The 12,705-nt window shown below is 44.4% G+C and overlaps 1 protein-coding gene across 1 annotated transcript; it reads left to right on the forward strand.

Moving 5' to 3' along the window:
- Positions 1-1,087: 1,087 nt before the first annotated feature.
- Positions 1,088-12,324, forward strand: foxo3a (forkhead box O3A). Its single transcript, XM_033988150.2, has 2 exons — positions 1,088-2,366; positions 7,021-12,324. The coding sequence occupies exons 1-2, from the start codon at positions 1,836-1,838 to the stop codon at positions 8,245-8,247; spliced, it is 1,758 nt and encodes a 585-aa protein (XP_033844041.1). The 5' UTR covers positions 1,088-1,835; the 3' UTR covers positions 8,248-12,324.
- Positions 12,325-12,705: the final 381 nt, after the last annotated feature.

Here is a 12,705-nt window from a genome sequence, read left to right on the forward strand (position 1 = left end):
TTTTAACAGCTCCTTTTACCTTTAGTTCAATAGAGATTTGCAATTCCAGGGCTGAAATGATCCAAATGATTCTGGTGAAGGTGTGTGGAGTTTAAAAACACAGTGGAGCACTTCCTGTATTACCACATGACATCACAAGGTGGAACAGAGTGTTTTCTATTTGAGAGAAGAACTCAGCCTAAATCTGCAGGGTTTGTGTGTTAAACATGTGTGAATGAAACAAAACACAACTCCAGGTCTATTTGTGATGTGGAAACAACAATAGAACATGACTTAAAGCTCAGAAGACTTAAAAATGTGAACTTTGAACACTATTCTCTGATTTAAAAAATTGCAGATCTAATCCCAATCCCTAATCTGGTCAGAAAAATGACTAAATATTTTATCTTTTTTTCCCAAATTGTTCAGCCCTGTAAAGCCTGTAGCACTTTAAAGTTTTTCTTTTGTCTTCAAACACAAAACAGAAGCCGAGTGGGAGGTGAGAGGGAAAATTCGATCTTTAAATTCTGTGAACATGATAAACAAATATATTTATAACACAGACAGGATGCACTGAAAAACTTACATCTACTGTGTGTCAGATGCCCTCCCATCCTCTTATAACCCTGTGTGTCAGATGCCCTCCCTTATACCTATATCCCTATTGTGCTAAATGCCTTGCCATCTTCTGATACTCCTGTCTGTCAGATGCCCTCCCGTTCTCCTAATGCCCCTGTGTCCCTCCAGCTTTACATTCAAATTGCAATTAATAATCTTGTTCAAATTTACAGAAAAAAATACAATCTCTGCTCCTCTCCTCTGCTCCTCCTCTCCTCTGCTCCTCTGACCGTCTCCTCCATATCCTGGCCTCAATAATGACTTATTGTTGTGTCCTTGGGCAAAGCCCTACATTCACCTTGGCTGTATAAGCAGGACTTATACTCAGTCTTATACTCAGTAAAACACTTGTGAGGCTGTGGCAGATTGCAGGACAGAACAGTGCCTTGGCAGAGGTCTGGTTCTGCTCCTCGTTCGCTCGTTTCATAATGACATTCTTAATAATCTTTCCTGTTCTGTATCTTTCACCATCTCCACGGGCTCAGAGGGTGATGTCATCTGTATCCCGTACAGTAGACGTATGCAGTGTTTTTGCGTGGATTCTGGTGCTGTCGCTTTAAATTCTGCGCAGCGCGGAGCAGGGGGCAGTGCTTCGGTCAGGGATGGTTCTTTGCGCCAAGAGCGACCACAGCGGCAGAGGCGGCAGAGGCGCAGGAGCAGCGGCAGAAGCGGCAGAAGATTGAATGAAATGTCTTTACGCGCAGCTGGCCACACGGAAAGACACTTCCCGTGGGATCTACGGGAGCCGCGCGAGCTCCGCGTGCTGTAGCCTGATGTTTTAGCTGCCGAGCGCGCGGATCTGCAGCGGCTCAGAGGACTGTAGGCCTTGGTGCTGGTTGGATCGCGCGCGCATTCACGGGCAGTCGGTCAGATCCGTGGATGATAAAGAGCTCGTGCTCAGATAACAGTGAAGATGGCAGCTGCCCGCGGGAGCGGGGCGCGGATCGTTCGGTTTTAGATGGTTTTGGAGCCGCGCTTTGTGGAGCGTCGCGGGAGATTAGTCCGTCCACGCGGGGAGAAATAGCGATGCACGTTGTGCAGGGTGTGTGCGGTGAGACAGAGGCAGAGGACACGGGGGTTTGTTAACGGTCAACGCTGGAGACAGACGGACACACGGACACGTGCAGTGCGGTCGCTTTGCATTCGGCGGAGAGCGCGTGCCTCGCTCTTCGGACTTTGATGGAATGCGCCCCGCGTGAGCTGAGAGGCGTTTGTGCACACGGACCACAGCGGGGAACATGGCAGAGGCGCCCTCCAACACCGAGCCGCCGCCGGAGCCGCCGCTGGAGATAGACCCGGACTTTGAACCTCAGAAGCGGCCGCGCTCCTGCACCTGGCCGCTGCCCCGTCCCGAGTCCGGAGCGAGCAAACCGGGCACCAATGACACTGACGTCATCCCCGAGGAAGAGGACGACGAGGATGAAGGCTCTGCCCAGAAACCCGCTGCCAAGCCCCGCGAGGCGACCGGCAGCGCGTCCCAGCCCGTGGAGGTACAGCCACGGAGCGCCCTGAAGGAGGACACCGCCGACGGCTCGCCCTCCTCGGTGCAGTTTTCCGCTTCGGCCCCTGGCTCCGCATCGCAGCAGCTGAGGAAGTCCTCCGCCCGCAGGAACGCCTGGGGGAACTACTCGTACGCGGACCTCATCACCCAGGCCATCGAGAGCTCCCCGGAGAAGCGCCTGACCCTGTCCCAGATCTACGACTGGATGGTGCGCTCAGTGCCGTATTTCAAGGACAAAGGCGACAGCAACAGCTCCGCGGGCTGGAAGGTGAGGTGCTCCCGTCACAGCGATGCTCGTGCACTATCTGTACTACATATAAATATATAAATATATACATACACCATGGCAGATGTACAGAGAGAACACAGAGGAACAGTGTGGTTTACGCGCCATAATATTAACCTGTATGTGACACAAAGGGATTCCACAGCACTTCAGTTCTGCAGGATGGAACAGATCAGCTGATTCTATCATAACAAATCCAGACCTGCATAAAACAGGACAGGAGGTGCAGAGGAGGGCCGTGCATATATGGTACAGAGGAGGAAGAAAGTAATATACATTATAGTGTAAGCTTTATGTTGACAGTTATAAATGACAGGTCAGGTCTTTTAGTTGCAGATAGTTACTCTTACTTGTACTTAATTAATACATGTACCGTTGTACTTCTACTTGCTTAATATTATTTTGAAGTACTCATATTTAAGCACATATTTGGCTTCTCCAGTCTTTCCCCCTTTACTAATGTGCCTGAGAGTAGATTTAAAATCCTGAACAGTGGCACATACACAACCAGCCAAAAGGAGCAGAGGATACAGAGGAGAGGGTCAGAAAAACACTGAATGAGAGAGTGAGTCCAGACTTTCGACTGGTAGTGTATGTATGTGTGTGTGTGTGTGTGTGTGTGTGTATATGTGCCTTTGATTTGGCTGGTCTCCTGTCGCTCCTGTTTGCAGCAGTCCTGCTCCAGTCCTAGGATTAGTTTGGATTCAAAAAGCAGCTGAACCGAGAGTCTAAGAAACCAGAAAGGCTTTAGATAAGAGAGGCTGCAGGGGGCGCTCTGTCCTCTACCCCTGAGGAGAGGAGACACTGATGCTCATGGGGCTTTGGAGGCCGAACAAACATAAAAGTGTGTGTTGAAAACCATTAAAACATGCGCTGTGGAGACAAACAACATTTCCATGAAAACAAGCAGAAGAACACCATTCCTCCAGTTTTGAGTCAGGTTTGTGGAGATGCAAGCCCGCTCAGTCAGGACCCTTTTGTTTCAGTGCAATAAACCCAAACCAAAACATGTCCTTTTATGTGAGTTTATTTTAGCTCCAGTAAGAGCTCTATGTAACTTCTCTGTTGAAGGGTCCGCCACCTCCTCGTCACACAGCGGCCAAACAGAACTAGGTCAAACAGAGTCGCCAATAACTACTGTGAGAATAAAGTTTATAGCACTGGAACGTTTAATGCCGTGTCAGTTTTAAATGTTCACCTCATAGTGAGTATGGGGTGTTTCTGAAACTCTGAAACCATGAAACATATTTAGCTGTGATGATAATAATAATGTGGATTTTCTTTGGGATGTGAGTCGTTGCCACTAGGGGGCAGTGTTGTAGTGGGCGTGTGTTGATTCTCTGTGTTAATAATCAAAAGTACAGACTTCTGCACTTGTTTGTTTGAGACCAATACTCATAAAGCTACATGATGAGTATTTAACATACCAGACCCCAACCAAGACCAAGACTGGCCCAGGGACCAGAGACCAGATCAGAATCCAGGGGCCCGAGACCAGGGGCCCGAGACCAGGGGCCCGAGACCAGGGGCCCGAGACCAGGGGCCCGAGACCAGGGGCCCGAGACCAGGGGCCCGAGACCAGGGGCCCGAGTCCAGGGGCCCGAGATCAGGGACCGGTCGCTCTGCTCTGAGGTCAGGAGTTCACTTCGCAGCATGGGCACAGTTTAAACAGCTTAAACTAATCCTTCAGTCGGATTTATTGAGTCTAATCTGCAGAACTTTTGCCAATGTTAAAAAAGAGGAAATGGAAATATTGATCATTAATATTTTTATAATATTTAGCATTTAGCTTTAGCTGGGAGCTCGTAATTCGTTTGTGAACAGTCTGTGAAATTATGGTCAAACCATGGTTACTTCATTATTGGTGTTTTCAGATTGTAGAGTGTCATGATTTCATACTCCCAGACAGGGTCAGACCGTAGACTGTATATATAAATTAATATAGCTAAACTGCGTTCCAAACAGGAAGTGATCATGGGCGCGCGTCCAGCTCCATTGGCTCCAATTGACTTTCTACTGTAAAACTTTGTCCACTCTCTCTGTAACTGCTGCTGTCAGACTCTTCATTTGGTCTTAAACGTTCATATTAACATGTTTATTTCACTATTGTGTCTGTAATTCAAGATATGAATATTAATAACAGACAAATCAGCTGCCTTCTTTCCCCAAGGCTGGTCCCACTAGCGTTAGCAACAGGTTTGATTGACAACATTGCTAAGTACCAGCTCCCTGCTAAAACAGCGGTGTGGGCAGGAAGAGGCGTTACATTCAACAGCCTTGCTCCGGTTTGGCTCTTTGGTTGCTATGGTACGCAGTCGGAACTAGGCTCCGAATTGTCCCCTATAACTGCTCTACCCTCGATGAGCTTCATTTGACAGGAGCTGAGCGCTGTGGGTGACGTCACACTCACTTAGTCCACTTCTTTATACAGTCTGTGGTCAATAGTCCTATGTCTTGGTAATTCTTCTTCTACTGTTGTGACTTGTACCTCTTGTTTGCTCGTTCTACTGATCCCTTAATTGTCTTTACTGATTTTGATGTCATCTCTCAGTCAATTAACCAAAGTCGATGCTGCAGCCGACCCACGTCTTCAGACCCGTGTCTTCAGCGTGGAGTCCTGACAGGTTTACTGTCTCCATCCATCAGATGTATTGATGATCTGGTGAAGCCTTTTCATTGGTTTATTCTTCGAGATGCTTCACTGATCTTTGCCCAGTCAGATTAAACCATCCACCCTAAAGATGACCTCAATCAAAATGGGCTCCCTTAAGGAAAAAAAGATCTATTCATAAGTGCAGTGACCCAAAATCTCCAGGATTACCCATAGTCTTGGATTAGATTTGAGAGAGTCCTGGTTCAGTGTTTAATCGTACTTTAGGCCAGGTTTAGAACTGATTGGATCCTGGTCTTGTCCTGGTATGATTATGGTCCAAGTTTAGTCCTGGTTTTGTCCATGATTCAATGCTCGTTTTGTCCTTGTTCGGACATGGTTTGGTCAAGATTATTCCTGGGCTGATGTATGGTTTAGAGCTGGTTTAGTCCTGGTGTAGTCCCAGTTTAAACCTGGATTAGTCTTCGACTGGCATAGACCTGGTTTGGAGTAGTTTAGTACTTGTTTAGACTGGACTGATTTAGATATTGTTTAATCCTGGTTTAGTTCTGGCTTAATCCATGAATGACTGCTGGAAAACTGCTAAATCCCCCTCATCGTTACATGTGTTATCAGTGGTTTAGTCTTGGTTTGACCTGGTTTAGTCCTGGACTGATTTAGATCTGGTTTGGTGCTGGTCTATCCCTGTTTTATACCCGGTTTAGTCCTGGACTGGTTTAGACCATTTCTTTTGTATTAGTCTTGGTTTAGTTATGGACCTTTTGTTAGACCTCGTTTAGACCAGGTTTAGTCCTGGACGGGTCTGGAACTGGTTTGGAGCTGGTCTAGCCCTACTTTTGACTAGCTTTAGACCTGGTTTAGTCATTGTTTAGTCCTGGTTTCGCTTCATTCTTGGAGGCCCATGAGTCTTGTGGTTCTCTATACATCTGCTCAGTGTTGGGAGCGTCTCCAGGGACAATCTGGAGCTTCTGAAGTAGGCCGAGTTTTAGGAACAGAGAAAATCTTTGGGGTTTTGTTACAGTGGGAAAGCTCCACAGATGTTCTGCAGATTTTGTTTTCCTGGCTTCACTTTTTGGATCAGAGCTAGTCAAAAAACAGATTCCCAGATTCTAAATGATACTAAATCAATTTCAGAACAAGCATAAGATCATATAGTGAAATTAAAGAAACTATAACTACATTTTGAGTTGGAAAGTGCAGTGTAAAAGCAGGTGCGTGTTAGGGCTGTGGGCCTTTAGTTAGTCGATGAGTCTGAGTCAAATAAAACTTGTATTAGTCAAATAATCATTGTAGACAATGAGGATTTCTGTGGGCCAACAGCAGAAAGAGTGAGTGGAAGATCTGATATTTTGTTTATTTTGTTTGTTTTATTATTATTTTTTACTACAGCCCATAGACTGTATATATAAAAGGACAGTGCTAACCTGCTAGCTGTCATGTTCCAACCAGGAAGTGATCATGGGTGCACTTCTGGCTCCATTGTCTCTGGCTCCAATTCCCTTTACAGTGAAAAACTGTGTCCTCTCTCTCTGTAACTACTGCTGACTCATCATTTTGGTCTTAAAATGTCTGTAAATCAAGATATGAACATTAATAACAGACAAATTAGGCACCTTCTTTCCCTGAGATTTCTCCCACTAGCATTTGGAACAGTTTTGATTGACAGCGTTGCTAAGCACCTGCTCCCTGCTGAACCAGCAGTGCAGGCGGGAAGGGGTGTTACCTTCATCAGCCTCATTCCAGATTGGCTCTTTGGTTGCTTTGATACTCGTGGTTGGAATTCCAAATACGGAACTCGGCTCTAAAATAGTCACTATAACTGTTAGCCTCGATGAGCTTCATTTGACTGGAGCTGAATGCTGTGAATGACGTCGCACTCAGTCTGTTTCTTTATAGAGTCTGTGGTTTCATCCCTAGTCCAGGTCCATATTTCTGGTTTAATGCATCATTTTTATATATTTTCTGTTCAATCATAATACGTTTCATAATATTAATCTTCTTAAAATTTCTTTCTCTTTTTTGCAGAACTCAATCCGTCACAATTTGTCCCTGCACAGCCGCTTTGTCAAAGTCCAGAACGAGGGAACAGGGAAGAGCTCCTGGTGGATGGTGAACCCCGAAGGAGGCAAAGGCGGGAAAGCCCCCCGCCGCCGCGCCGTTTCCATGGACAACAGTAAATACATCAAAGGCGCCAGAGGTCGGGCCACCAAGAAGAAGGCGTCTCTCCAAGCCGCTCAAGATGGCAGCTCCGAAAGCTCCTCCAGTTTGTCCAAATGGACCGGCAGCCCTACGTCGAGGAGCAGCGATGAACTGGATGCTTGGACAGATTTTCGCTCAAGAACCAATTCGAATGCTAGCACTCTCAGCGGACGATTGTCTCCGATTTTGGCTAATCTTGAGCTGGATGAAGTCCCAGATGACGACCCATTATCTCCAATGCTATACTCCAGTCCTAGCAGCATGTCGCCCTCTACTGGCACAACCGGGCTCTCCGATCTCGGGACGATGAACTTGAATGATGGTTTGTCTGATAACCTCATGGACGATCTTTTGGATAATATTAGCTTGACCGCATCACAGCAGCCGCCGCCCGGGGAAGAGGACAGCAGTCCCAATGGTCAAGTCTTTACGTTTACGTGCGGCAGTCCCTCCGGCAGCTATGGACCCGGGAACTTGTTCAGTCCCACTTCGATTACAAGTTTGCGGCAGTCTCCAATGCAAACCATACAGGAAAACAAGCAAGCCACGTTTTCCTCTCATTTCGGTGAAGGCTTACAGGACATGCTAGCTTCGTTGGACTCCCCCGGCAACGTCTTGCTAACTCAGTCCGATCCACTAATGTCGCAAGCTAGTAATGCCGTAGCTTTGCAGAATTCTCGCCGAAATGCCATGCTGCTTCGTAAAGATCACTTGAATCACGGGGGCCAAACGCCGAGCTCTTCTGTGCCTGTGGGATGGCAAGCTGGCTTGTCCACCCATGAAAATTTGGGATTACGAGGCGAAACGGACCCAAAACAACGGCTAAAATCACCAAGCAAAATGGCCGCCCCTATGCAGCTAATATCCCAGGATCGATTCGGAGGCGATTTGGAGTTGGATGTTTTCAATGAGTGCGATATGGATTCGATCATTCGGAATGAGCTCATGGATGCGGACTGCCTGGACCTGAGCTTTGACTCTGCCCCAAACAAGAAGTCCGGGAGTTTGTCGGGATCAAAACAAACGTCGCCTCAGAGCTGGGTGCCAAGCTGAAGAAGCATGTTCAAAAAATACTAATAATATTTTGAGTGGTGTACATGTAAAATAGGAAAAAGAAATGGAGACGATGCTGTGGCCTGGCCTGCCCTCAGTCAGTTCCCCACACATGGGTTTTAGAATGTGGAAATATAGGACGGCTGCCATTGCGATTAACAATTTAAAGCAAAATATGATAACTTTTGAATGGGACAAAAGTTCTGAAAATGTTGCATAACACAAAGCTGAAATCGGTGAATACAGAGAAATATAGAGAAGGGCTGCAATATTAAAGGCGCTGTACCTGATTTTGACGGTTTGCACTACAGTTTAGTCCTGGTTTAGTCCTGGTGCAGTCCTCTATTAGTCCTGGTTTAGCTCTGGTTTAGGTTTGGTTTAGTTCTGGTTTAATTCTGGTTTAGTTATTTATTAGTCCTGGTTTCTGCTGTTTCCTTCTGACCCTCTTCATCCATATGAAGTCTCCATGAGGTTCAGAATGAAGAAAAATGATCTCCATTACCATAGCGATTAACAATTTACAAGCAAAATATTAAATCTTTTGAAGTGGAAACAGGAAGTTGAAACTAATAAATAGATTTTGATAATAACAACTTTTGTTTTATTTACACAGAGGTGGAAAGGGTACCACAAATTTGTTCGAAAGTAGAAGTACACTTTACAAGTACAAGTACTACTGCCAAAATTGCACTTAAGTAAAAGTACACATGAAAAATACTGCTCTAAATGGCTATAACCCACCTGGGCTTGTGGACTAGGTGAGCTTGGCTGGCCAGGCTACGGCAATGGAACAGGAGGGAAAAATCCATGTGAATCTTGTGTTACTGTTGTTCTGTGGTTGGTTCTTCTGTCTGGTTCTGGACTTTAGCTCACGACTTTTCAAAGATCAAGGCCTTTACGTTATCGACATTTGGTTACATGAAAAACTGCTCTCCGTCTCAGGGATTCACAGTCATAACACTACAGATAATAATCCGCATTTTCACCAACATGACCACCAGGGGGCTGTTTACACCAGAATGCTGTTGGTCTAATAAAAATCTTTGTAGCTTCAATCCTGCCCATGTATCTGACTCTGAAGTCGAATTCAAGTTCAGACTGACATCTCTGTATTTTTGATACAGAGGTGTCAGTCTGATCCCCACTCCCTCTGTTGGATCCATAGACTGTATATATAAATGGACATAGCTAACCTGCTAGCCGCCGCGTTCCAAACAGGAAGTGATCATGGGCGTGTTTCTGGCTCCATCGACACTTTTACATTGAAAAACTGTGTCCCCTCTCTCTGTAACTGCTGCTGTCATTTTGGTCTTGAAATGTTCATATTAACTCGTTCTACATGATCCTGGGTTTTTTATTTCACTATTGTGTCCAGACCTCAAGATATGAACATTAATAACAAACAAATCGGGTGTCTTTTTTCCCCTTTTTCACTAGCATTTGCAATTGGTTTGATTGCTAAGTGGCTGCTCCCTGCTAAACAGAGTAAATATGGAACTGGGCTCCAAATTGGCCGCTATAACTGCTAGCAACAATAAGCTTGATTTGACTGGAGCCGAACGCTGTGGGTGATGTCACACTCACGTAGTCCACTTCTTTATACAGTCTGTGGTCGAGTCTCGAGCCGGAACCAAACACAATCATCCAATCAGATTTATTAATTTTAGTGACTCATCTCTCACTGATTCTGCAGAATTCCACCATGTTTTTCGGTCCCTTGTGATATTTTTTCCTCGTAAGCAGCCATATTTCTTTTGTTACTGACTGACCATGCATGTCCCCGTTTGGTTAATCCCCCTGTCCATCGTGGCCATCTGAACTCTGGGAGATTCACTATGACCAGACTCACAACTTTAAAAAGTATTCAAGAATTGTGGGTTCTGGATCCCAGGTAAAAATCATTATTTATTCTCCACCAAAGCCAAACCAAAAAGACGATTTTCGATCATTTCTATTTATAATTAGACACAGGCAGGACACAGCGGACTTATTTTGACCTGAAGAGCTGCTTTTGTATTATGTGTACTGGGGTAGGACACATTTTACTCAAATACATAAAAAAAACAAAACTTTAAGTGAAACGCTTCATAATCACGGACTACTTTCCCAAACGTGTTCTCATGTAAACAGCTCCACAAACCCAGAAAAACATGATTTTTGCCAAACCAGCTCTTGACCCTCGCGGCCATCGGCATGTTTACAGTCGCTGCAGAGAATGTCGCATACATTGGAGCATACTTGACAAGCTTTTTTTAATTTACTTTGAAACTAAGTGTAGCCTAAACGAGCGTATTCTGTGTTCTTTAAGAGCTTTGTCCTTCCTCCCCTTTCAAACCTCTGATACCCATCTGTTCAGATCAACATTGTGAAGTTTCCTATGTAAGCTTTTATTTTGTATTCTAGTGGTTACTTTTGAAAAGTCCTGGTAAATAATGGTGTTTCCTTCCTTCATCTTCCAGTATCTGCAATAGTAGAGGTATTGCTATAGTTTAGGACAGAGTTAAGTGTGTTTTTAGCTTTAGACTTACATAAGAGGTACTAAAATCATCTGCACTATTTTAAGATGTTCATTTAAAGGGAAAGAGGAGTATTTTGTGGAAGTGGGTTAGCAAGATTGTGATGGAATCGTGGCACGTGACCCAGACGCCATTTTGAGAACTTTAGACCTCACAAATAGAACAGCTGTATTTGGAATTGTTTATTATTGCTACTGCAACTGTTCCCCATAAAGAAAATGTTCTTTTACAATTGGTCCTGGTTTAGTATGGGTTTAGACTGGTTTTGTCCTGGTTTAGTCCTGGTTTAGTCCTCGGTTTAGCCCTGGTTTAGTCCTGTTGTGAATTGGTTAGGATCTAGTCCTGGTTTAGTCCTTGGTTTTGTTCTGGTTTTATCCTGGTTTAGTCCTGGGTTTAGTCCTGGGTTTAGTCCTGGGTTTAGTCCTGGTTTAATCCTGGTTTAGTCCTCAGTTTAGTCCTGGTTTAGCCCCATTGTAGACTTGGTTAGGCTCTAGTCTTGTTTTAATCCTGGTCTAGTCCGAGTCTAGTTCCAGGTGCAGTCCCAGTTGTGACCCTGTTTGCCAGTGTGAACCCGCTTACACAGAATCTCTCTCATCCCCTTTAAGATGGACTTGGTGCTATTCAAACGATGACGTAACACTAGGAGCCGTGTGATCAGCACTGAGGAGGTGCTCGGTACAAACACGTTACCGTCAAAGAGGAGCCATTTTATTCACGTTTTAGTATTACACAGACACATTTTAGTATTACATACTGCCAAACTATGTCTGCTTTGGAAACTGGATGGTCTGTGTAACATATGAAACACAGAAATGTACAGTACTGTGCAAAAAGATATGCTATATGTTATATATATGTGAAATGGTCCAAAAAGTAATTTTATTCAAGTGGACCTAAAAAACGAATTTCGCTCCCTAAACGCATATATGGTGTTTGAACAGCTTCATTTGCTGTTTTAGGTCTTTTTTTTTCAGCATTTTTAGTGTAAACGAGGTAAATGTGCAGCTTTGTGATCAAAAACATATAAAAGTGTGTGCTGCCTCCAGTGGCAGTTGGTGACATCACACAGAACTGCCCTGATCACAAACACCTGCCTGCAGGTCCACACTCCTGTTAGAACATAACACTTTAAATCTATAAATGTTTATATTTTGCATAGTATCCATTTTTTTTTAATATAACCAACTGGCCAGAGTGCTAACCACTCGTCAATCAATGCATACTGTTGTTGTGTCCTTGGGCAAGACACTTCAGTTTGATCAGATGTGATTGGAGATACTTAATTTAAATGCTTCATTTAGTTGTAATCATAGACCGTATATATAAATGGTCATAGCTAACCTGATAGCCGCCGCGTTCAAGTGATCATAGGTGCACTTCAGGCTCTATCGATTCTTTTACTTTCTGTTAAAAACTGTACCGCTCTCTCTGTAACTGCTGCTGTCAGACTCGTCATTTTGGTCTTAAAATATTCATATTAACCCGCTCTACATGATCCTGGGGTTTTAATTTCACTATTGTGTCTGTAAATCAAGATATGAACATTAAAAACAACAATCTGATGCCTTCTTTTCCCGGGGTTGTTCCCGCTAGCACAGGGGTCGGCATCTTTCATCCTTATAATTTTTTTCCCAAACCACGCAGAGCCGCAGTAAAAGTATTTAATTGAAGTGTATTTTATTTGTGTTCTTTTGTTAAATTGTAGTTTAAATTGGAAAATTATTGTGAAATATTCAAATAAAATTATATTTTATTATTGTTTGTTGCTCAAAATAGCGTCACACTCGTGAAAGCAGGTATCCCTGCTAAAATGGCATGCTTTATTGAGAAATATGCATTTGGAGTCCTGTCGATCTTCGGATCCACATATGTGTGTGAGCAACTATTCTCCAGCATGAACTATGTTAAAAACAAACAGCGCTCACTCCTCACAGACAACTGC

This window comes from Periophthalmus magnuspinnatus, chromosome 22, assembly GCF_009829125.3.
Source record: "Periophthalmus magnuspinnatus isolate fPerMag1 chromosome 22, fPerMag1.2.pri, whole genome shotgun sequence".
NCBI classification, from domain to species: domain Eukaryota; kingdom Metazoa; phylum Chordata; class Actinopteri; order Gobiiformes; family Gobiidae; genus Periophthalmus; species Periophthalmus magnuspinnatus.

Excerpts from the sequence above, each read along its gene's own strand:
- foxo3a (XM_033988150.2), top strand. The coding sequence starts at position 1,836 with ATGGCAGAGGCGCCCTCCAACACCGAGCCGCCGCCGGAGCCGCCGCTG. Across the intron at positions 2,367-7,020 it reads ACAGCTCCGCGGGCTGGAAG|AACTCAATCCGTCACAATTT; the intron begins GTGAGGTGCTCC and ends TCTTTTTTGCAG.